Source organism: Bombus vosnesenskii, unplaced genomic scaffold (genome assembly GCF_011952255.1).
Source record: "Bombus vosnesenskii isolate JDL3184/JDL3185 unplaced genomic scaffold, Bvos_JDL3184-5_v1.1 scf7180000016274, whole genome shotgun sequence".
Classification (NCBI taxonomy): Eukaryota; Metazoa; Arthropoda; class Insecta; order Hymenoptera; family Apidae; genus Bombus; species Bombus vosnesenskii.
Window position 1 is genome coordinate 2696186 of NW_022884343.1, and position 26742 is coordinate 2722927.

A 26742-nucleotide genomic window follows, 5' to 3' on the forward strand; every position below is an offset into this window, starting at 1 on the left:
ATATTAAAAATATTTCTCAACGTTTTATTTACAATAAAACTGTCCTCGATCGATAAAATTCGATAAAGTGTGCATCGTCTGGCGTTGCCTCGCTAGCTGTCGCTGCAGCCCTCGTAGAGTGCAGGAACATAAAGCCAACTATAATTCGACTATTCTCTCATTTGTAATTCTATGCATCAAGGCAGTAAGAAATATCAAAGAATTAGATTTTTAAACTGTCCAGTTTCCAGACTGTCCAATTTTTGAAAAATCCGTCGACTAATTCATTGACCTAACTTAGTCAGCTAACAGTGTATATAAAATTTGATTACTTATAACTCGATAAATAAGCTTCAAGTGACGTTTCAACGCGTTAACTTTCTTCAGTGCTTTGATGTCTACAGTCACTCACAATATCGTCCATTCTTTTTGAACACAGTGTCAAATAAACAAGGAACTCGCTATAAAATCTTTACACTTCGAGTCCCTGTTAGCATTGTACCATTCAGGCGTTCAGCTTCAGGGAGACAATACTAATCACCACTTTTGTTTCCACAAAATCAAAGCTTGCTTTCGGTGTCGTCGTAGATTATTGCGGGGTTCGAGGCAGCCCATTTCTCCTTGAAAGCTAGTTCCTCCTTCTTAGGTCTGGTCTTCAAACTTTGGATACCAGCATAATGTTCCTCGATCTCTTTCAGAGATCTGCCTTCTGTTTCTGGAAGGATGAAGTAAAGGAGTGCTCCGCCAGCGAAGTTAATTAAAGTGTAGAAGAGGAAGGTTCCTGGAAGAGACATCCCGTTGACCATGTACAGGTACACTTTGTTGGCGATGGAATTGAAGATGTAGCCTATGGATCCAGCCATTCCTGTTGCGCTACTTCGTACCTGGGTCAAAATCGGAACATTGTCAGAAGATTAGTTTCTCACAACTTCCTGACTCGTTAGTTAGATAATTTTGTTTACCTTAGGTTTGCGTTAATAAAATAGACGTACTTTCGTGAGGGAATCCTTAGGTTAAATTAGGACGATGTTCAGGAAACGATGGACCGATTTCCATGCAGGAGATTTTGGTTCGAGTTGTGTTTGAATTGCGTTTATGCTAAATTGTGCTCACGATTGACTGAAATTTGCATTTGAGAGATGGCAAACCTACCTTTACGGGAAAGACTTCACCAGCCAGGACCCAGGGAAGCAGCCTGATTCCAGCGTGAGATAGAAAGGCAGCTCCAATCAGCAAAGTCATTGGAATCCAAGAAATACTCTCCGTATTGATCATATCAGCCTGAGTCAAATAGCCATAGACAGCCACCAAACAGAAACACATGCCGGTACCACCGACTGAAAGGAATGTCAGCAACCGCTTGCCGGTGAAATGAATGGCACACACAGAGAGCAGTGTCCCTACCAATTCTGCTAGGCCAAGAAATACAGCAGCCGTGTATTTGTCTAGAGGCGCGTCTAAACTGTCAAAGATCAATACAGCGTACGTCTGAAGAGTACTGGTTCCTCCAAAAGCGCCAATGCAGAAGGCACTACTGACCAAGAGGAAAGGCACGTAGAAGGTTCTCTTGCCGAAGGATTTCCAGATCTTTTCTTTGGATTCTGCTGGCTTCTGTACATCTTGGCAGATGATTCGAAGCTCCGACTGTACGTGGATCGGACTGACCCAACCGCGAAGCCAACAGAGAGCTCGCTCGGCTTCCCTTTGGCGGCCTTTTGCTGAAAAATCGTTTCACGACACTTAAATCGGTGACTAATTTAGGCTGCTAATTCATACACCAGCAACAGCATAGTTGTAATGTAACTTGGCGACTCTGACCCTAACTATAGGCAAGTTATGAACTGAACCGTGGAGACTATGAGTCTAACTTGAACTGAACTACAAAGTTCATGAGATTAAACGCTAGAAACACCAGTCAAAGTCGTCATACTACATATTTTGCGGACCAAACGTAAAATCATTTGCATCGTAAGGAAGAAAGAGGATTTACCAACAAGCCAATAAGGACTCTCAGGCACCAGGCAGAGGGCAACTAAGCAAATAAGTGGATAGATGAGATTGATCATGGTGACAATCCTCCAGTTGCCTAATTTGCCACCCAACATCTGCGTGAAAATGCCCAGGATCACAGCCATGGTGGAAGTGGCGGATAGCATGCCACGTAAATGGGGCTGCGTCACTTCTGCCACATAGGTCATCACAGGTGCTTCTAGGAGACCACCAGTTAGACCAGTCATGGCCAGTGCTATAAACAACATCTCAGCTGTCGTCGCATAGTAAAAGATGATCCACGCTGCTATAAATGGAATGGTGGTCAGCATCATGGTCCTCTTTCGTCCTAGGAACTGCGACACTGGCCCACTAGCGAAGCAACCGATTGGGACCAGGAACAGATTCAGGCTACCTGTATTGGTATAAAGAGAATGTTTCATGAATTCTAGGCTTTTATGACCTTCTACGAGTTTACGTAGTCTATAGACATGAAAAGCTGGCCAGATATAAGACAGAAGTGAAAGGAATTCCACTGCGGAAGCCTAATTACGAGCCAGACGTCTAAATTGATGCTTTTAGTCACACTCTAAAGTCAGATTTCCTTTCAAATCAGTTTTAAATCTGGTCTCCCAATCAGTTGGACTTTGATGCTCTGAGATCAGCCTAGTTTTGACATTTCAAGCCGGATATTAATTCGAGTCCTGCTGATTTTGGTGCACCATATTCAGCTGCCAAGTCGATCTAAGTTTCAAAGCAAACAAACAACATGCTCACTTATCCACGTCAACTCCTCCATAGTGACCGGGATCTCAGCGTTCTTCTTTTGTAGTTCTGGGATTAGGACCGTGGAAAATCCCAACGTTGAACCAAAGGTGAGCATGAGCAGGTTCTTCGCGCTCACGGCACAGAACTGTGGAAATGCCTGGCGTAGCCTCGACGTTGTCAGACCCTCAGAGATGCCATTTAGCTCAGCAGGTGACGTTTTCTCGTCATTGCTAAAACGCAAAACAGAATGACGAAACTAGTAAAAGTGCTTCAATGAAAGGGCATGCCAAACCCAAGGGACCTTGTCTGTCAGCTAAAGAAAAAATAGCGTATTTGATATTTGGCACCAAACGTTCTTCAATAAATTTCGTCAAAAATGATCCCACCTAGCATTGTCGAACAAAATTCTGTGTTCTATTTTTGGAACGAAAGATACTTCGATAAATTTTTGCAAGTTATCCAGATTCTATGTGTACATCTAACGATGCAGACAGGTGGATCAACGACAGATGGGGTCCAAATGAGCATAGTTGGATCAACACCGAGTCGCAGGTTTAATTCCATTGAACGTGATTTTCTTTCTTCAACGAAACTGGGTTAACAACGATTGCGCAATGGTTATCCAATCGCCCAATTAAGTTCCACCCGGTCGGGTTCTATACATTAAATGGGTAATTTAAAACCCGTAATCCAAAACCTGCCCTTGCTGACTCCGACAAATTTTCCAACGCGTCGTAATTACTGGATTGGCAACTAAGTGATTGCGGATTATGTCATTAGCACCTAATGACAAGACCCGCAATCACTTAGTTGCCAACCCAATAGAATCGCAATTGAGAAAGTGTGGTATCTGTGGAATAAAATTATTGCAAAATTCTTGAAATATTTTTCCGAATGTATAAACCTTGACGAAATTGTAGCCGGAAAAATTATGCTACAGAAAGATGGTACAATTTCAAAAATTGATAAAATATGATGAAATTGAATAAAGTAAAAAATTGAAAAATAAAATAAAATAAAAAATTGTACAATTTCGTATGAGAAATTATTATCTGAAAATTCTACAATTTTTAATAATAATAATATACTGTTTTACTTGTATTTGTATTAATAGATTATTTTACTATTTTCATAGGCTTTTTCTTATTTTTCTGAAAATACAATTTCCAGATTTGTCTGTAATTTACAGTAACGTTTTTGCTAAAAAGGGAAAAATTCACGTTGCAAGAAGATTCACGCTCGTCGTTCACCTGTGCCTAGCATCATCAGTGGCTGGCTTTTTCGTCATTGACATAGTTCTCTTTTTGCGTGAAAGGAACCGCAGGCTCTCGACTATTGCGGTTGCATAAGCGATGCTACAAGTGCGTTCTCTCAGTGTTTTGTGAAATTTCAAATGACCGGTTTGCCAGGTCAATTAAAGAAATAAATACACCGACTTGCTCACATTTATCATCTTGCTGTAAATGTCGACAATTGTACAATTCTATTTGTTTTGAATTAAAAAATTACAAATGTTACATTTACCGGTGCTGAAACGTAGAAACATCGACCAGATGAAATCTGAACTTAACTTTTATCGTAGAACGTGTCAACATAAACGATACTTGAAGAAAAATAATCGATCATCTTTGTTATCGAGAATTTGGCAAACAATTTCTGGCACTCTGAATTATCCTCTATCAATCAATAAATTCACTATTTTTTATATTTTTGGAAATTTTGTCACTAATGTGGATGTTGAAACATGACATAAAAAAATGACATAAAATGAGACGAAGATTATTTTATCAGTATAACACGGAGAATACATATTTGGTGAAAATATCTCATATTTTACGTGCGAATAATAAATCTCTATAATAAATATTTTTTATATTCACTGTGATTATAAATAAATTGTTTATTGTACTTTTAATATGAAATGTAATTACCCTCGGCAAATTATGGGATTAAAATTTGGATTGTTTCTAAAATTTAGTAATTAAAAAAAAATATATATATATATAAAATAGACAAAATTGTTACCAAAATAATCTGATAAATTGATACAAAAAGGAGAGGAAGTATGAGGCAGACCTGTTTCGTCTACTACAAAACTTAGAAAAGGAGATTCACAGCAGACGAAGTGAAAATCATAACTTGCATTAAAACGAGTTCTGTGTTGATTAGATCGCCTGAGGGATCCGGTTATGCAGTCATACAGGTGGCTGCACGTGAAAGGAAAAGTGGCATGTAGAAAAGTATAGTACACTTCCATCAGTATTATTAAATATCGTGACTAGACTGCGAATGCCTGTTATTTTTATATTTCATTTACACGTCAAAAGGAAGCTTTGTTCTAACATCGATATTGTTAACTACTAGTATACCAAGTGTATTAAATATATTAGTAGTTAACAATATCAGTGCTAAAACAAAGCTTCCTTTTGACATGTGAAAGATATACTTAATATACTACTAATATAATAAGTATATTAAATATATTTATATACTAGTAGTATATTAAGTATATTAGTAGTTAAGCATATTAATTATATTAAATATACTATCAATATTTAATAAGCAATATGACGTATATATATTTAATTGTAATATCATTATTATATTATTATTATCAATTATAATTTAATATTGTGTATCAATTTAATATTACAAGTATACATAATAAGTATATTAAATATACTTAGTGTACTTAACTACTAGTATACTTAATATACTTAACTACTAGTATAGTTAGTATACTTAACTATTAATATACTTAACACACTTAACTACTAATATAGTAACGCTAACATTGTTAACTACTAACGCACTAATGTTAATACTTCTGATCGTAATCATCAGAGTTCAATTTTGTTCATTCTGACGCAATTCCAGTTCGATGACTCGAGTAAGCAAGTGTTCGCACACTTTTCAGCAACAGCGCATTGAAGGTTCGTTGGGCCAGATTTGACCCGAGCGCCGAGCACAGCGCACGAATGGAATCGAAGGAGGCGTCTGTAGCGTATCAAAAGATTAGCGAAAATAACTCGTTACGAGCTTATTATGTTCTTACGCCTATGCGATATATATTTCTGGCGCGATAAGCATAATTCCATGATAATATTTACGATCCTTATTATCCTTGTCCTACACGCTCATTTTATTCTAATCGCGTTTTATATGGTTTTATCAATGCGATCTCGGGTCTACGATGAGATGAATTAGGAATTGCTGCGTCATTTCGATTCACATCGTCGAGTGAAATTGTGAAAATAATGCTCCCTCGATTAGTTACAACGTGATTACACGATGTTTCCATGTATCTTTTACGATAGCTACGCGACGATGTTTAATTAGCTGGATGATTGTTTAGGATATCTTGGTTTCCTCTCTTCAAAGAAACGCTGTTGTGTTTGGATTGTTCTTTGTGGAAATGCTCGGTCAACGCAACATTGGCTCTTAAGAACGACGTTTTAACAAGCAGCGTGTAAACTGATGCTTTCACATCGTCATAAAGCTTATCGACATTCCTATGGCATTCGAGGAGCACGCGTTTCTCTTATCATGGATTAAGAACACAATTTCTGATATAGCTAAAGTAATAATAATCTTGGCTAAGATTTCTAAAGATTCGCCCCGCCACCGATTGTAGCACGGTATTATCTACTGAGATTTATTTTATTTGTAGATGCCACGTTAAAACGAAGTTTCATATATTACGTGTATCGCGTGTGTATGAACGATTTGAACGACCAGCAATAAATCATATTAAAGACAGCTACTAATAACGTGAGAACGAGACTTTTATAATTATAAACGATAACGCCTTTTAATTTTTTCTTCTTATCTGAATCGCAATTTTATTCTTCGTTCAGGTTATGACTCGTGGTGCGACACTAGCGCCACACGTGCCGATTACTAGTCCGCGATATGCATATTTATCTATATAAATAATTGCTACTGTATCCTTTGAATTACTTATCGCTTTTCCCTTATTTATTGTCTATTTTTCAAACATACCTGCGACTATTGAATCCACTTATAAATATAATAAAAATGATATTTTACAAATTTGCAGTTTACGCGAAAGTTTCGTCTCAGCGTTGAGATATAATCTTGCTGCGGTAATCGAATGTATATGTTTTGTTTGCTTAGATAAATAGAGGATTGTAGTGATATCTTGATCCTGTTCGTACTTCCTAAGAAGCACCTAATCCAGGAATTAGTTTTATCTCGAGAAATATCGATCGATTTAAAAGTAATCGCCTTTATATTTCGCCGTTACCCAACGACGTATCGTAAAACTACAAAAATCCTGATTATTTTCAAAGAACCGTAAGACTGCTGGCTTTTTAGTCCAACTGAACAATCTCTTTCGTAACGAAAAATAATATGAAAGATAATAAACGATAACAAGGAAGCTAATTAAAAAAAGTATAAAAGTAGATGTGCAATATACCGTTATAATATTCAGTCTGCCATATTCTACAGGCATTTTCTTATCTCTTTTACAATTTGCAACTTGTTTTAGAATTGGCATTAAGTATGCTTTGTAGCCATTTATCGCAACAGATTGCTGCGTTCATTATGATTATATTTATGTTGATTGCAATTATGTATATCTACTATACATTTGTAAGCTCCTTACTCCTACGTTTCACTTTGTTTAAACGAAACTTAAATCAAGCAATCTTCGTCATGAAGAATCATCGACTAGAACTGAGATAACAAAGCAATCTGAAATTTGTAAGAAAGTAAATTTTCATTATCCATTTTGATCATTTACAGTTATTGTAATCGGTATTTGTACGTGATGCCATGTTGATACGACCTTCATGGTGTCCAGTTACCGTCATAACGCGTCATCGTTGAGGAAAGAGCCTTGAACGAGTCGAGTTTCGTGAAAAATTCATGGACCTTGATTTAAAGAATCTCAGGAGAAAAATGAAGAAAAATCTGACTTAAAAGCGGATTCAACATTTCGATTCGAACTGGTCGATTCTCGAAGTTGTACTTTCAGAAAATTATTTTTCAGTTTACTTGAATTTTTCTAGCTCCCGAGCCGATAATTTTGAGAAACTTTAAAAACTGGTCGATTTGAGAGAAATTTTTTAATCTTGATATTCGACAATAGCAATATTTCTATATTTGAGAATTTGCCAATTTACAGCAAATCTGTGGACCTGACCGATTTTTCACGTTTTCATCTGCATTAAATCTTTTCTTAATTTTGAACAAAAATTCCAGATGGAGGATTTTAAGGATTTTAAAAATTGACCAATTTGAAATTGCCAATTAATACGTCTTTCTATTCTTCCACGGAAGTGATTCGCGCGTATTAGAGCAGCAGTTATCGTCGCTTATCTTCACTTTATCAGTTCGTTAATCCAACTTTCCACAAAATTCGGCTGCGTACGAGTCCGTTTGATGCCACGCGCGTGCTCCGCGTTTTTCATTCTACCGCGATTTCTTCGAACTATTACGAACGGATTATTCGGCTTAGGGAAAACGACAGGTAAATTTATCTTCCGATTTCCCTTCCCCGTTTCTCCGCCGATGATAATTTTTAATGGCATCGATGAAGTCTCATCTGCATCTTACAGTTTATTTTTACCCCAATCAACGTGCGCACGCGAAGAAGGAAATGATCGCGTAATTGCTCGACCAAGGACGCGCCCGAAGAAGTTCCAGTCACTTTTTCTCGCTTTTTATGAAACGATATTTCGCTTTAAGATTCATGCACGTTTAAATAATTTCCAGTCTAAAATAATCCATCTAAGTCCTCAGACGTACGAACGAAATTTTGTCGTTTGATAACATTGCATAAATCGTATTTCAGGTCTACGAGTATTAAAAAAATCACAGGTACAATGTCCAGGTAGAAATAAAGTTACATTCGTTGTTTGTAGAATAACTATATATGAGAGATCACACGTGTATGCAAATTTTTCACAAATTTCATCTTTTAGTTGATCGTTTGTCCAACACAGAGGAAAGGACATTATTCTATTTGCATTCTGTTAGCAATGCTCCACGGTTTACCTCATAATCACAGAAAAATAACCACATAATCGTGCTACAATGTTCATTGAGGAAGGGAATCTAACCTAACCTAACCTCAACCTAACCCCAATCTAACCCTAACCTATTCGTATAGTTTGCTTAGCGATGCATATTCTAATAGCCTGCAGATGGAGGATGCTTTTATGCAATTTTGTACGACTCAAAGCATTAATCATGCATCGATAATCAATTAAACGACACGCCAAATGACGATAGTCTTTATACGATTTCAAATTCTAGAGAAGTACGTGCCATTTGGATTGCCATTTTGCTGGCTAGTCACTCGTGGCCTCAACTCGGACTTCTCAAAAATATCGCTCGAGTCCTTCTAATCCTTCGATGTCAGCAGGATCCTTTTGATCCTCTTAATCCATCGAATCTTTCCCAAGTCTGCCTCGAACAAAGAGAACAGAAACCAATGAAACTATTGGGTTGGCAACTAAGTGATTGCGGGTTTTGTCATTACAACTTAATGACAATATCCGCGATCACTTAGTTGCCAACCCAATAATAAGCCAATTGGCCGGTTGCGTCTCATTTAAAAAAATGCTTCCCCATGAAAGACAGCAATCGTCACCTGTCATTTTTGATTCCACGTCCGAACAACGGTCGGTTGCGTCAAAGACGAGTAAAACAGATGTTAAGCGATCATTTCGCAACGACGATCGACGATACCAAGGCGAGGATCGCGTTCCGAAAAGCTCATTTGCTACGGATGGTCGTACAACGTTTCGATCATTGTCGCGAGATTTTCCTGTTTGGTGCGAAACGTAGGACAAACAGCAGCACGCGCGCTGTTAGGAAACGCTGCGGCAGTTAGCTCGTTCAATAGTTTCTAGGAATGTTAATTCTCTTCAAGCGGGGAAACACCGCTCGATCTTTCTGTTGGCTTTGAAAATTAAGCGTTCGTCGCGTCATATCTGAGCCAGTAGCACGTTGCAACGTTAGAAAATATTTCACGTTGCGGCAACGTACGAGAAAAGCTTCGTCAGTACGCGCGTCTCTTCGCCCCGATCCTTCACAAAGTGTGTTTCGTTGTCGAAACCAGAACAACGTCGAAGTATTACAATTTTTAATGGAATTAACATTTTATCATTTACTGATTAATAATAGGCTGTTGGCGGAATAAAAAAATTATCGAAATACAAAAATAGCTTTAATTTTGAAAGTTCGAAATCAGGTGGGACACAGGTTAGTTAGGTTGGCAACTAAGTGATTGCGGATTTTGTCATTAGGTGGCATTGACAGAATCCGCAATCACTTAGTTGCCAACTTTTCTCGTTGCCTTTGTGTCTTGCGTTTCCTGGCTACACCGATGCGAGTCCCGTATGTCGTGACACACCTTGTATATAGCACAGAGAAGATTCACTGAGATCAACGAAGAGACCATCGTGGTTCTAGCAACAGTATCCCAGGCTAATTAGCCTTTTGACGGATTGGCTATCTCATTTGAACGATGTGAGCTCAATAATAATCCTGATCGATCACCGATAAAGCGTTAAACGAATATGAATGAACTTATGTTTCGTACGATACGCACCAGTTGATGCCAGAAGAAGATAACAAGTAATTGTTCTGGTCTTAACCTGCGATTAATTGGGCTAAATTATCTAAGAAGCTAGCAAGCTTTAATCATCTGAAATTCAGTAGATTTAGTTGGAAGATTTTCATTTAGAAGGGAAAAGTAGCTTTATTTCTTATTTCCTGTATTTTCTATCTTCTTCTTCTTTTACAATATTTTTCAATCGCTTATTTCATGATATAACTGCTAATGCTTGTTTTCTACTATAATTGACGATGCATGTTCTCTGTAAAATAATTACAAACCTGATACGAATCTACAACTTGCTATTATAATATACAACTTAATGACTATACATTGATTTTTGTACAATTGATAATTATGCAACGTAAGAGTCGTTCTGCGGCTTGATATTTTTTTTGCAAAATAAAAATCACACGATCACGACTGTGTGTTTAATTAATTTTTCCTCGCCATGGAGGGTTGACCAAATATCCAATTGAATGGCACGGACATAACAGAAACAAAGCAATTTAAATACCTAGGACTCCACTTAGACGCACAATTTACATGGAAACAACATACTAAATCAATTACAGAGAAAATACGGATAAAAAGAAGACGGATGTACTGATAATAAAACCAATTTGCACGTAGGGAATACCACTATGGGGGACAGCAGCAATCAGCCACATAAATAAACTAGAGGCGCTACAATCGAAGATACACAAAGGAGGATATACACAAAGACTTAAAAATACCAACAGTCGAAGAAGAAATCGCCAGGTACGCAGAAAAATACAAGGAAAGAACGGCAACACATCCAAACCAGTCGGCTGCCGAAGCGAGTAAAACTCCCATAAAGAGAAGACTAAAAAGAAAACATCTCACTGACCTCACTAAAGAAATAAAATAGTCAAACTCGAAGATGGTATCCCGTTGCCATCCACGTGTTATTTAACAATAAAATTGGAAAAATTTACTAAACGTCCAGCTGGATAAATTGTAAAATACAAATTAAATAATAATAATAAAAAAAAAAAAAGAATAGAGGGTTGTAACTATAAATAGGTTTCTCTTGAGCAACTTGGCTTAATTCAAGTATCGTCATGATATTCGTGTGTTATTATAAATCGGCCAAAGTATCCACACATAAGCACTCGTTGATTTACGCGATATCGTAATCCGATACAACAGCGCACTCGAATGGAACGCTTTGTTATTATTAATGTTGGAAGCTTGTTTCATGTTCGATGACTATTTATCGAGTATTGCTCATCTTGATTACACGTAACTGTACGAAAGAATGTATAACAGTCAGAAGCATAAACTAAAGCGTGCTCGATGCGTGATAGAATCCGTTTAAAGTGAAAGTAACTGTTTGTTATGCGATGCAAAGAATTTCTCCAATGTTACACGTATCACATGGCTAACAAGTATCGAATTTTCTTCGTCTTTTTTAAACACTTTTCGCGTATTTCGAAATTTCAGTGCGTTTGCAAGTTTTAGCTTGCCAAAGATTGCACGTTTTATAGGTTAAGGTTGGCAACTAAGTGATTGCGGATTTCGTCAATACCACCTAATGACAAGGTATTGACAAAATCCGCAATCACTTAGTTGCCAACCCAATTGCTTTAACTAAAAAGGTCGAATCTTCGAACGCATTTCGACATATTTCTTACAGACTTCTGAAATTTTGTATAACCGAAGATTTTAATAATAAAAGTTTAAGAAATTTGCGATTTAGCACACTCGGACGTCTGACATCTTTTCTACGCGAATTTCTCAATGCTCCAACGTTTAGAAATGTGAAAAACCTTCGAAATCTTTTGAATATTTAACTTTCAATTGTTCAGACGTTTGGAAGTTCAAGTATTCGAAGCGGGAAGTTTCGAGATCTTAGAAATTTGACAAAATTAAAACAACATTAAAAATTCTTCCTCCACAGCATTCAAAGTCCTCGTTCCTGATAATTTGCGATTTCCAAATCTATTGGCAAACTGAAAATACTTTACAGGACACTAAAGTGCAGCATTCACGTGACCAAAGCTATGGAATACTATCGCGTTATGTAACAACCTGCAATAATGTTACCGGTGCTATGAGAAAAAAAAGAGCTGGAAGAATTGCCTTTTGTTCCTACAATGATAATTTTCGTCTGGTTATCCGTGATTTTTTTTTTTTTGAGAGAAAAAAAGAGGAACGAATAATTATTCGTAAAAAAAAAGCAGCAGTGTTTTCCATAGAAAACAGTAGTTTTTCCATAAAAAAAAAAAAAAAAAAACAGCAGTATACAATCAAGATAGGATCATCGAATAAAAGTAAGTGTGTTTATCAAACGTTGAGCGCAGTATAAAATAATAATAATTCAATTTTCTCTCTAATTTGGAATTTTTTTAATATTATTCTCTTAGCAAGTTGCTAGCTTTTTGCTTTCACAACGACAGCGAAGAATAAGATAAAAAAACATGCTAAAATGATATGAATTGCTTGTTGAAACTCGCACTTCCTAGCGAGAGGAATATTATTAACATATAGCAATAATATATCGATATTAACAATATCGAAAAGCCCAGCATTAAATTCAAACAAATATCAGAGAACGAAAGAAGCGATTGTTAAATGAAAATCCTCATAGAAATTGTCCAATTTGGAACTTTAGAAAAAGATATTTAACAACGGTATTATTTAAATAGTGATATTATATAATAAACGTTACACAATATCGTGAATAGCATTGAAATTATTATTAAATATTTTGAAGAAAATATCGGTAAATTGAAATTCTTATCGGAAAAATTTATTCGTTTCAGGACCTGTAAGCAGCGAATTGGAAGAACATTTGTCGAATAATATCATCAGGAAATTCAGCATTTTTCTTTAAAAATTAAATACAAGGCGCCTGAATTATTCGTCCTTCGAATGGCAAGGCGTTTTTCTGATAAAGTTATCAGCCAATGTATAATATATTGGATTATGAATATAAGAGCGGTCGATAGTTTGTTTGAATTTTACTTACGTATTTACAAGATACCGTATAAATAACCGTTAAACAGAATTATCTAAGCGAGGAAGGCAATTATTTCTGAAGATTAACGGGTTCGTTAGATAAATTTATTCTCCTCATTGCGAATCGCACAGACGTTCGATGTTAGTAGAAAACTTGAAGAATTTACAGACCTGGTGGTATCGTTGTTTCCTGGCTGCGCCATTCTAAATCGATAGTGTACACCGTAAATTACTGTTCTTGAGCTGTTTTCAAAATTCTTTCACAAGCGCATTCTTTGTTTCGCGCGTTCTGCACCAGCTACTATGCCGCCAAGCTTCTTCTTTCTGCTTGCAAATAACGTTCGAAGAATTCGGGTAATCTCATGAGATCCTGTCAGGATTTTCTTCCTCTCAGATCTTGTCAAGATTGTCCTCACAAAAAATAAAAAAAAAAAAAAAAAAATCGAAGACGATTTCACGAGTGACCAGCTTCGATAAAGAGAATTTATGTTTCACTCGTCTTCTTAATCCTCGCCGATTCACATTCTTCTCATGCCTTCGTCTTTCACATCTTTTACAATCACGAGAATCGTGCTGTCGTGTAAAATAAGACGTTAGAAAATCTTGCAAGAGCTTCTGTTTGCTATTTTGTTTTGCTATTCTTCTTATTCCAACATCGCGCGGATCTCTTCTAATCGCAAAGAGTCCAAGAGTTCTACTTTCGTTGACAGACGACAGAGAGATATTTGAAAAGTTGCTTTCCTCCGATATTTTCTGTAACGATGATTTTTACTGTGTCAGCTGGTTGGCTTTGATCAGAACCGTAGAATTTACGAGTACGAGCCGAATATCCCAGGTACTTTCACTTCTCTCCTTCACCTTGTGACTTCCCTTGCTCGGAAATCCTAGCGTTGCAACTGAAATCCGCGTTTATGCGCCAGCCTTGCGTTCAAATGTTTCCCAAAGCCTCGTCGATCGTTCGCTCGCGTGCCTCGCTCGTGACTAAAATTCCGACGTTGACAAGTTGCAGTCGAGAAAAGCCACTGGAGGCAGGTCAAACGACCAGATCGCCTTGCCAAGCGTCGATCGCGTCCAACGTCGAAGAAAACGGCGATAATAAGGTCTTATGGACAGTGCGGAATGCAAACACGAGGCCTGGTTATCTTCTTTCTCGTATTTACGTGGAAACGCGATTTCCCGAGCTGCAGCCAGTCGTCTGGTCTCTTCGGCCAGGCCCGAGTCTCACGGGGCAACAACGAGCGTTTGCACGACCACTTCCGCTTGCAAGCCGAGAGCACAGCCAGCTAGTCCTTCGCCCGACTCTTGTCTGACACACTAAACTGTTAATGAAAGCGAACAGCTCGAATGCACCTTCCGATTCCTCCTCCACCAAACACGTTCGCTTTCATCAACGAGCACATGTGACGGGTCAGCCTCAGTCAGGCGAATATCAGTCTGTCGCACCTCCAGCTTGCCGCATAGTCTTCGCGCTAATGAGGAGGCCGGTGTTTTCTAATCCTCTTTGCAAATTGATCAGACCAACGCGGGGAGAGACGAGTAGCAGTGGAAGGCAGCAACGTTGAATTTAGAGTTTGGGACAAAGTGGATGACTCGGAGGCTCCTGGTGGCTCTACTGATAAGCTGGTAGCGATAGTTGGTCAGCTGGAGTAGACGTCTTGACTTGAAATATTAGAGTAGCAAGAGTAGGTTTTGGGTTTTGTTCGATTAGACGCATTCTCTTCAATATTGCACTGAGTAGCGATATTTGATGTCATGTTTCGCTCAAATTGGATGCTGTGAAGTATTGGGAGTAGCATTGTTAGTGTTAGGAATAAAGTATATTAGTATGTGGCTTGGGGAGTAAATTCATATCACACTGAATATTTATGTGTTAAGATGACTCAAACCGAGCCATGCAAAGTGTTAGAAATTGTTCTTTCTACTAGAAATTCTTGGTATTCTAAGGATCACTGATACAGCTTGTGGAAATCAGTGGGCCACAATATCAAACTGTATGTTTGTCTGGTGTTGTATGTAGTTCAATCTATTGGAAATCACATCTTGTATCCTCTTTGTTGATATCCTGAAATTCACTCAAGTGGCTTGAGACTTTGTTGCATTGAATATTTAGAATGCAAGCTTGAACTGGTTCACAGGAAATTTGTTTGGTAAAAGGGTTCTTACTGCTATCTTAAAGATCATTGAAGAATATTGGAAAAATTCAAATACTATAATGTCATACAGATAGGTATCTTCATTGAACTAGATTTTCTTCTATCAGGAAAAGTGTCCTCTTTAGTATCTTAGAATTTATTGAGTTACTTTAGAAACTTGAGTCTTACTTTGGAAGTTGAATGTTGATACAAAAGGCATGATACATGCTTTGCAACAACTATTTATCTTTGAGTACTTCATTGTCTTGATAATCAATTAACACAATCTGACCATCATTGGATTACTTGAGCAATCTACATGTATAAGTAATGACAATGTAAGTACACAGCAAATGCTTATTAATTAATTAGTGTATTAAAACAAGAATCGTTCTGCTAAGTTCAAACTTAATATATTGGCCATTGAGAATTCTTCAGGCTAACTGAGACAGCTCTCAATATGCTAATTATCCTTAACACCTGTTGTTTATTGCCACTGACACTATGGAAAACTTTTTATCTTTATTTTCAGCCAGTTAATCTTATAAATGCCTGGATTAAATTACAGATAGCAATATTTCAAAATAAATTACACTAATCTAATATCGTATTCCCAAACTTATTAACATACAAAAGTTATCCAACCGTTTTGAATTTACTTATATGAAGATTCAGAGATTTAGATCTAGATCTAGATCTATTGCAATTTTATATTGATATTGAATTCTTTGAAATTTTCTTTATGTAATAAGTTTCACAGTAGTCTATGAAATTTATTGATCTTTAGAGTAAAAGAAAAATATATTAGCAAAATTCACTATAATTTATATTCCTGTGTCATTAATTAATCATCAAACTTGCTACCTTTGTTACAGAGAATTTAAGTACACTATGTATCACAGAAAGAGGAATATATCTTTCAAGCATGATTTAGATAAAATCGACTGCGCTAATTGGGCATGCCGTCTATTACAAATGAGCTACTTATGTGCTCTTGCCAGTCCAATATGATCAATTACTCTCGTCTACACTATGTTTATCAATTGTAACAGGCAATTAGCTTCCAACTGTTCGTGCATGGCCAACTTGTGTAAGTCTTTGTTGTAAGAACGATAATTCCAATTGTTTTTTCCTTCAGAAAATTATACTCTTATAATCTTGAAATATTTGAAAGACGACTATTCAAATTTCAAAAATGTCTCAAATTTCTCATCTTATTACGTCGAATAATGTTGAATGGTATAACGAATGAAAAAATTTCAATTCACTTGAAATAACTTATTGGAAGATAAGGTTGTCTTGTTTGACAAATAAATTACTTTCAGGTAATTTATTTGCCAAATATTTGGTCATTTCAAATAAGGAAAGAAATAAAATAAAAGCCTTATTTTAATAATTATCCGAATAAAAGCTCATAACTTTGTATGACGCGCGAACTTAAGAGCCTGTTAATGATACGAGAATCTGTCATTTATTTCCTATTGAATATTCATTGCCCTTAATACCGATAAAACCAGTTTGCTACTTGAGATTTCGGTTGGCAACTAAGTGATTGCGGATTTTATCATTAGCTGCTAATGACAAAATCCGCAATCACTTAGTTGCCAAACCAATATTTCTATGTCTTATTATCAAGAATATTAATTACAAAATATGGTGTTGTGCATAATATGTCATTGAACGATATTACGCACGTAGTCTGATCGTGGAATTATACTACACTTGTACTATCACCTATTGATCTGCCAAGAAACTTAATTACACACTACAATAGTATAATTCTTATCTGGAGGAAAGCTCCATCATACGTGGAATTTTTGGTATTATAATGACTCCCAATTGCACGTACATTTCAATTTTCTAGACGTATCCTCCTCATAGAAGATAGTAAAAATTTCCCTTCCAAAAAAAAAAAAAAAAAAAAAAAAAAATCTCCATAAACTGCATTAATAATTTATCTGTTTTAGCGAGGAGAAAAAGAAAGGATAGAGGAAATTGATCAACGGACTGTGAATTTTGAAGCGTTTATGAGAAACTTGCAGTTTCTAATGAAATATTCAATGTAACGTATTTGTTACATATTCAGATAGGATGAGGAAAAACTGAATCTGTATAATCATTCATAGTTTATTGATCAATCATGCGACGAGTTCATTTAGGATACTAAAGGTAACTCGAGGTGTAGTAAATGTGAGAATTTATTAAGAACTGTATATCTGGTGTACAACATATTTGCACATGTTAAATTAATTAAATAAATATAAAAATCACGCGAAATCCTAAATGAAACGTTAGCCAGCCAACTGTGTCATTAAAAGCATCTTCTTCATTCTTTTTTCAATTATTTTATCCTTGCTTTTTTTTTATTCCTTTCGCGTAACGACTTCTATGAATATGAACGTGTCATGATCTCTGATATGATTTATAACTTTGGTTAGGAAAAATATATATCTCTATTTTTAATAGACGCATGACCCAACGCTAATTGCCTCGAACTTGTATCAGAAAAATAAAACGAAATTTGTTGACACGTACCGCCACACAATTCAGTCTAAAGACATATAGATCGCTATCTTTAACATTCATTTCATAACACACATGCCAAACTTCGAAACCTAACCAAAGAGTCCCCTGACAATTAACTGGAAATGTTCGAATAAAAGTGTGGAAGTTGTTGTATATGTTTTAAAAATATGATCGCATCTTTCTGATAAATTATTCAGAGTTTCATTATACAAGCGGAAGTCCAAGTAACAACTACGTATCGCTAGACTTCAAAGTTCTATGCTTCTATTAAAATTTAAAGTAATTAGAATTAACTATAAATAGATTAAGAAAGATATTACATATAAAACATCTAAAGTATATTATTTGTTATAATATGTAGTAAGTGGAATGAATCTCTGTTTGAGTTCCATTTCTTTAATTCTTGGCCGTAACAATAAAAATTTGCATACAATCTGCAGTCTGTATATCACATAATTTGCGAGCAATAAAAACATCATATTTTTAAATCTAAAATAAACTTCTGAAATTTTCCTTCAAACGTATATGCAGTTAATGGCCGGGAACCCTTTTTGTAACATTAAACGCTCTCTTCAACAATAATTTTCTATATTTCAAACTTTACACTTGGACTTGATTCGAACGCTTTTGTACAACTTCCTCTCAGAAGAATAAAACATTGGCGACACTCTGCATCGTTATGTGTCCCAAAATATACATATTCTTCCCTTTGAACCTTAGCGAATCGCGAAGCGGAGAAGACAATTTACATATTAAATCTTCTATGGTGATACATATGTATATAATATATATGTATGCAAAATAGGACCCATTTTCGTTCGTTCGAAAGTAAATGATTCTTATTATAAAAATAGATCGCTAAAACTAAATGAGACTACATGATTTAATACATAGGATGTTAAATATTCAATTCTTCCAGCCTAAGAGCTCGGTTCTTGAAAATAAAATTCAACAATTCCGAAAGACTCTTGGCAGGAGAAATTAAATTACATATTTTTCTGTCAATGCTCTAAATGAATCAACATTCAATGTACGATTCTAGATAATTGTAAATTTGCAAGCCTCCATTGACGTCATGTCGAGGGGCCAAGCGTCAGAAGATTGTGATCTGTTTTATTCATTTCCACAGCCCCTTACGAAGATACGTTTATATTTAATTAGATTAAATAAAGACTGAATAAAGGCACTCTTAGACCGTGTAACAAAATTGCATAGAGACAGAATGAAATTTCGTCGTACGCTAGACATTTGTTATGCAATACATTGATTCTTAAAACTCATGGAGTTGAAAGATCCTCTATAATAAACCGATAAGTGTACTGCTTATGAACTAACTAATCGTTATTTCTAGACTGCAGATATTTATGCAAATTCATACTTTTATGAATATAATTAATAATTAATAGAACCTATATAATAGAAAAATCTACATAGTAAATTTGGATATTTTATACATCTTCGCCAAGCATTATTGCCCTCAAATTTCTCATAAGAGTATAAATATCCGCAGTCTAGATGTTTGCATAATACAGAAGTGAAATTCCAGCACATATCTGTATTTAACAACTCCGATTTAACAATCAAAAATATCAGTTCCGCATATGGATCTACTCCCAAGTTGTTTAAATAGGAAGGAAAATAACAAACGACGCTTATGAAAATGCTCATAAATCGCGCTGTGAAAGAAATTAGATGCCTCGAAATATAGCACAGCCATATTTTTTATTTGTTATTTAGGCAACGAACGGAGATATCAAAAGTTATTCGATTCTCTGTTTAGTTATCTAAAAATATGATCTCTATCGTGTATCATTGCCTTTAGCGATATATTCAAATGTACATGAACCATCTCGAGAATCGTTGAAGATTTTTCGTAGCGGTTCATAGAAAGGGTTAAGTATACTTATATACTCTACACGTTTCTCTTTACCTGTCACGATAGGGTACAAATGTATTAAGGCGACGATCATGACGGGCGTAGTCTGGTGTAAAAAATTCATATTAAAAGTGTGTGTCTAATTTTCAAATGTAAAATGTACGTCGTGTAAAAATCTATATCTCCATAAATGGTATAACGCTGTTCAAATATTAAAATTAAATAAGAAACGAAACAGAGCTATGTACAATGGTGCATATACAGATCTTAATCTAGTTTATCAGAGACCAATGGGAACCTGACTATTCGCAATTGTCGACCAAAATCGCACACTACGCTATCTCTTAACGCTAACATTTGTTTTACGAAAATACAACTATCTGTGTGACCCAGTCTCACTTCGCGCACAGGCTCTCCCGTCCTCACGTCCCAAACTACTAGTGATCCCTGAAATCGTACAAATTGCAAACATATCTCATATTTTCATGAACCTTACCCACACGATATTTACGTGGCAAAAGGGTTGCTACGAAAGCTGCTAAACTAATAAAAATTTCATCTCATTAGAATAGAATATATGCACATACCTGACTGCTGGTTATGAGTAAATGATGTGTTAACATGACTAACTGTAAACTGTACGCTGATCTGTGTGCTGGAAGAGCATGTAGTAAGTGTCCCTGAAATCGTTCCCATACGCATAACCTCTCATCAGTGCCAATGCTTATCACGTACGACACGGAACACGTAATAGCGGCTATAGCACCATCGTGAGCTTGTATACTGTACATACACGTTCCTATGAACAAAAAATAAAAACATGATTTTGTTATAAAAAGTTATGATTTGTTATCTAGGATATAATATAAATACCAGTTAAGAGATCCCAGACACACAAAAGGCCATCTTGAGACCCACTGCCGGACGTCATAGGGCTCACCCTATCAATGAATAGACAGGATATGGGGCCACAATGACCATGAAGGGTATACAATGGCAACTGGTCCTCCAGCCTGAAATTGAATTTGAAATTAAGTAAGCGTAATTAGCGGACGTTTCAGAGAAATCATGAAACAAAGATACATACCTATATACTTTAAGAGTGTGGTCCTGACTACCAGTTAAAACTCGACCACCCTCGCTGTCAAGCACCGTTATTGCCTGCTGGTGTGCTTTATGAGAGCTAATTTTCATGCAACGAAGGTCTTCTTCGGATTGCATGATGTTATTTATATCCATAGGTGAGCCAGCACTTCCTGTTCTGACGTGAGCTAAAAAAAAGTAACAGTGCAAAGAGCAGCATATTTAAATAGTAACAAATGAACTTACTTCTTCTATAGGAGGTGAAGCCCCAGTCAATTTGTTGACCTTCACTGTAACTTTCTAATTGTAAAAAGTCAATGGAACCGTTTAATTTAGCGGCCACCACTCTACTGCCGATGAATTTTACGACGGATATTCCGAGCCCTGATCCGTCATCGAACAAACACTAAAGTATTTCATTAATTTTTACTTTGTTATTTTCTAAAATATTAATATTGCTATTGATATTGATTTTTTGTAATATTCACCTTAAATTTACCTGTAGTACCTTCCCAAAATTCTAAACTGCCGTTTGCACAACCCACGACTATAAGGTTCTCCTGATAGTCCATACACCAAATAGGAGACACTGCATGCGAGATTTGCATAGTTTTATCTATATTCACAAAAGTCACATTGTCCACTACACCGGGCGAGTTTAACTGTACACTAGGAATGCACAATTGTTCTAAACTCCCTGAATTCTGCAGCTCGTCTATAGACCTATTATGTTCCTCAAAAAGATGTTTATATTGGTCACCAAAATCGAACCCTTGCTCGCGATATTGCTGTGCTCGGAACTGTTTCATCGATGTAAACTTGATATTTATCGCTGATTTTAAGTCTGGAAGATCGTAAGCGTTGTCCAAACTTTTACGACCAATTTTCTTCTTCTCCAAGTTGAATTCATTGATTTGATAATCATAATCCAGTGTGTTTCCCATTGAATGCCTTTTTCTATTATCATTTTGTCCTCTGTGCATATTATATAATCCAGGAGAGGATTTTCTGCAGTTGACAGTCGACGCTGGCCAGTAGTACGATCCAAACGGATTAGTGTTCTCCATCTCCCCTCTCGAAGGTGGCGAACCACTTTCGTAATCCGACATTAACTCATCCACGTCCGGTGTTGTATGGTTCAAGTTTTTATTAGGACTACTATAGAACTGTTTTCTATCTATGTGAATTAACTGTTCACCCGATGTTGCATCCCACACTTTGATGTGTCCAGCTAAACAGGTACTGGCTATGGTGTTGCCGTCTGTAGCGATGCATTCTACTTCTTGTGCGTGACCTTCAAGAACTAGGGGTAATGCCTCCAAAACCAATTGTGTTGCTGAATCGTGTGCCTTTTCTGTTTGATACCAACTTGCTCGCCATTCGGCGTAATTTCTCGAGCAAATACATCTATAGAGGACAACCATGGTATAGGCGACGACAATAATACTAATGAGACATAGCACTGTCGCTAAAAATATTTCCATCGGACTGGAGGGAATGAAAGGAGCATCCGCGTTAAATCCTCGACTTTCTGACCTTGTTGGAAATTCCATATCTGTAATAAATTTTTAACTGAATGACTGTGTCGCTAATTGTATTGATAATTCTTTTATGTTATATATACTTACCTGAGAAATCTAACGGGTCGAAGGCGACAGTCGCAAAACTCTGCCATTGAAAATGCTGCACATCATTTGGATTACTAATTTGTTTCACTAATTGCGGACTGACAGCATGAGACAGTTTCATAGTAGGTAATACAATTATACGTCCACCGGCGGCAGAGATGTTGTACATTGAAAGGATCGAAGACCAGTGATAAAGCGATAAACGACTCCAAGGTGGGAATTCCACTGGTCTTAATTTATTCAATTCATCGGTAATATTATTTGTTAAATCACCCTAACGTACAAAAAAACGCGGTAAATTAAAATTTATGTTCTGGAAATTCCATACGTTTAGCGTTTAAAATAAAATAAACAGATGGTCTCTAAATTACCTGTTTGTTCAAATGATCTGGAGCAATGGTTTCAGAAGCAATTGACACTGATTTCATGGTATTTAATTCGACGTAATTGCTTGAAGACTGAGACCTATCTACTGTGTATCCATCAATATCTGATTCTGATTTTAATGTTTCACTTAGGTGTATAACATGTTCAACAATGCCAGAATTGTAAATGATCATGCTGATCCAGACAACCATCCATACCATAAAGGCACGCTGAAATATTCGAGTTCTTGCCCAGAAATGTACTAGACGTAAACGTTTTGGAATTTTGCCAAATGTATGAGTGTTTTGTGTATTTGGAGCTATGACATTCGTCGGGCCACTAGATAAACCATTTAATCTCGGATGAGATTTTGATCGGAAAATATTTGGTTTTCTATTCGTTATGGTCGTCGTAAATTGCTTACGCGTAGTTGGTATGTTGGGCAAGTGAAACTTCGACGTATCATTAGACAACTCAGTCCGTCGAATATCGATAGCGAGGATTGTTGAAAAGAACATCATTTGCAGGAAGAAATCATTGACTAATCCCACAATGGCAAATATACAAAATTCTTGTATGGCTGGCACAAAAGTAAACAATCCAATTGTTAGGATTGTCACTTCTGTAAGCAAATTTTTGGTAATGGACCAACCTTCTTTGGAGAGGGCTTGAGCAACGCGTATTTTCACATCCAAATGTGCTGGAGTACTCACTACACTTTTGGTTAATACCAACACATTTTCTAGCCCAACGATAATCACCAAATATGGGAACACTTCTTTTCCACTTAAACTCAATGTTAAGCCAAAAAAAAAGCAAATACCCACAGTCATAGACAAAGAACCTATCACTGTTACTGTTGCACTAAAAGCTATTCCAATCTTTGATTTCACTAACTCTATTTTACGCACAGAGAAATAAACATAGAAAAACAAAGCAAAAAATGTCATCATTAGGGGGAAAAAGTCACTATAGTTAAATTCACCAGGATAAAGAATATGTAATGTTTCATCCATTGGAATGTAAGTAGCATTATCATTTTGTATCTGATGAAGATGATAGTAACTTTTCAATCTATGTTGTAATCCTTTTATAAACCTGAAAATACAAACAACCAAGTAATATGAAAAGTAATTGTCAACTAATTATACTTGTCAATTAATTACTTACTCAGGGTCATAGTCCTTTAAGTAAATAGTTACTGCATATTGTAAAATCCTTTGTCTAAGTCGAATTGGATATCTTTTAATTCCAGTTTCTTTTAAATTCATTCCAAACATTACTTCGGCTAAACTAATTTTACCTTTTTGTAGATTCTGTAAAACATAATTTTATAATTACAGCAAATCTTTTTTGATATTTTATTATTTCTGGACTTTATTCAATCTACTGTTGTCATACCTGGTACGAATATATAGTATTTATAAGATTTGTATCTTGTGCATACAGTTCAATACTTCGTTGCCATAGATTTGCAGGTGAAAGAACCAAACAATTGTATTCTGGCAAAACTTCTGACTTTTTGCCATTTCTTTTTTTAACTGCCTCAATATGTAAGCAGACTTGACCTAGTGTCTTTAGTCTAGAAGAAATAATAACGATAAAGACATAACACAACTCAAAGAGTCAATTAAAAGAAAACAACTTACGTTTTTGGATGCTGATAATTCTGTATGATTTCTAAAAGATTAAAAACTTCATACAGTGGACCTCTGAAAGCATCCATCAGTGTTAACTCCTCTGTCCATGGTATAACTCCAACCCTTAATACCACTTGTTGCACATAAAACACAGAGTTCTCTGTATTATTTTCAGGTACAATAGTATGGTTAATTATTGTCCTTGGCACATTGCCAGGCATTGGTACATTAACCAAAGGAGAGCTATAGAAAAAAAAATGTCAATTATTTTTTAATTCCTGTTATTTGTTGTAGGATACAAATGAAGCAGTATTACTAACCAGCATAGCAATACAATCGAGATTGCCAATGAAATGATTGCAATGGGATGAGACGAACAAAACAGGCCATGGGCATAATACAGCCCTGCCACCCTATCTGGTAAACTACGAAACATTTCACTTTAAGGCTGCCTCACTAACATGTCTCACATCATGTAGATATACATATTATTAGCATATGACCTGAGAACATTTGAAAAAAAGATATGATAGGTACAGTAGTGTATAATATGCATGCGCAAGAAAAGACATTCATAATAATATTTGCTAAAAAGAAATTCACAATAAATTAAATACAGTAGAGATCATAGATTTATTGGAGCACAAGAAAGGACATTCATAATACTTGTTAAAAGGAAATTCGCAATAATTTAAATACAATGTATCATGGACTTATTGAAGCACAAGAAAGGATATTCATAATAATATAGAGATATAATAATAATCGCAATAATTTGAATATATCTAATCAAATATACGTGTATATAAACATTTACAGGGAATGATTTCAGAAAAGAAAAAGAAAACGTCCAACGTATTTTTCTTCACGTTATCAACGACATTACGCAATTGACGTATTATTCAATTCACATTTTTAGAGGAACGAAAGGTTCAATGATGCACAGCGTGCAAGGTTGCGACGAGCAAATACGTTTTCGTCCAACCAAATCCATGACGCAATAAGCGGCACGAATAAAACGATGATTGGACAGGACGAGAAAACAAGTCGACGTTACACATCACTTACGTATGCGTACCACACTAATTATATCATTTCTCTCAGATCGGTCTCTTCATTTCAATTTACATTGTCGGACGAATAATCGACACAGTAACAAGTGAAAACGAGACTCTTTTTCCACACAAAATAAATCCACTATAAAATGTACATTATCACTCTTCTAGCACCATGCTAAAGAAGATTCTTCAAGTTGCACTCCACGCGAACAATTTATACGCATGAAAAAAAACACTACTAGTGCGATGAAAAATATTCTTTATCATACTTTATTTTCAGTAAAATCGAACAGATAATCCAGTAGGAAGTGTAGTTTTATGAAGATACAGATACGATTTTGAGGTTAGGTTCGCTCGTCGTGGTTGCGCGTATATGTGTAGATGATAGTCGGAATTGATCTTGTAACGCGAAACGCGACGTAAAATGCGCAAGAATCAGTCACACGTGCTTTGAATCGTGCGTCACTTCTCGAATAAAGGAGAGCAGAAGCGAGTACGAGCACGACGATGCTCGAGAAACGACTTCGTAAACGAGATGAGTGTAACCAGAGAACCCGAACACGGCCGGCGTAAATTTCCTGAGTGCACTGGCCGGTTTCAATTTAACCCGCAACGACACTGCACAGAGTGGTAATTTATTTTTAAACGGTCCGGTCGAGCCTCCGACTGGCGACCAATCGCAGGTGCATTAATGTTATGCAGCCCAGCTGAGCCCCTCTCGCGCCTTTTGTCACGCACGTGACAAAAAATTTGATAAATCTGTGGAATGAGACCGTCGACAAACTGAACCAATTCTCTTGGCTTCACGTTCGCTTTTCTCCACCCTCTTCAACCCATCAAGGACTAACGTTACGTCAAGGCAGCGTTTCATTTGCAATTTATCTAATCAATTTTCATTATCGAATTCTATTTTTCTTTTTTAATACTGTGTCCTAGGACCTATTTAATATTTTTTCATCACTATTTTTTCCATCATTATTTTTTCCATCACTATCTTATATTTTCCACCTTGATCTCACAATTTTATAAAGTTTAAAAAAATTGAAGTATTTATAACATTATGAAAAAGTTTTGTGAACATATAATTTTGAAATGACATCGTCAATAAGCAATTCTCGCAT

General features: G+C 36.1%; 2 protein-coding genes and 2 long non-coding RNA genes across 6 annotated transcripts; 2 read left to right on the forward strand and 2 right to left on the reverse strand.

Annotated features, from left to right (window-relative positions):
* Window position 1: 1 nt before the first annotated feature.
* On the reverse strand, window positions 2-14087 carry LOC117242565 (facilitated trehalose transporter Tret1-like). Its single transcript, XM_033509359.1, has 5 exons — window positions 13484-14087; window positions 2746-2966; window positions 1970-2383; window positions 1132-1697; window positions 2-863 (listed from the first exon to the last, which is right to left on the reverse strand). The coding sequence occupies exons 1-5, from the start codon at window positions 13513-13515 to the stop codon at window positions 540-542; spliced, it is 1557 nt and encodes a 518-aa protein (XP_033365250.1). The 5' UTR covers window positions 13516-14087; the 3' UTR covers window positions 2-539.
* On the forward strand, window positions 11428-12971 carry LOC117242570. The gene is made up of 3 exons (XR_004495292.1): window positions 11428-11739; window positions 12321-12624; window positions 12718-12971. It is a non-coding gene; the product is annotated as an uncharacterized LOC117242570 (long non-coding RNA).
* Window positions 14088-14101: 14 nt separating the features above from the next.
* On the forward strand, window positions 14102-17881 carry LOC117242568. Its single transcript, XR_004495290.1, has 3 exons — window positions 14102-15782; window positions 16320-16534; window positions 17412-17881. It is a non-coding gene; the product is annotated as an uncharacterized LOC117242568 (long non-coding RNA).
* On the reverse strand, window positions 17625-26333 carry LOC117242563 (sterol regulatory element-binding protein cleavage-activating protein). Of its 3 annotated transcripts, none has more exons than XM_033509356.1 (13): window positions 25642-26333; window positions 24884-25066; window positions 24573-24806; window positions 24325-24505; window positions 24094-24239; window positions 22929-24021; window positions 22558-22831; window positions 21418-22484; window positions 21176-21335; window positions 20934-21117; window positions 20720-20859; window positions 20434-20645; window positions 17625-20293 (listed from the first exon to the last, which is right to left on the reverse strand). In XM_033509356.1, exons 2-13 carry the CDS (start codon window positions 24997-24999, stop codon window positions 20114-20116), a joined length of 3987 nt encoding a protein of 1328 aa, XP_033365247.1. In that variant the 5' UTR covers window positions 25000-25066; window positions 25642-26333; the 3' UTR covers window positions 17625-20113. The 3 variants fall into 3 exon arrangements, with proteins under 3 accessions (XP_033365247.1, XP_033365245.1, XP_033365246.1); XM_033509354.1 differs by having other exon boundaries at window positions 25632-26333; XM_033509355.1 differs by having other exon boundaries at window positions 25381-26333.
* Between the last annotated feature and the right edge of the window lie 409 nt (window positions 26334-26742).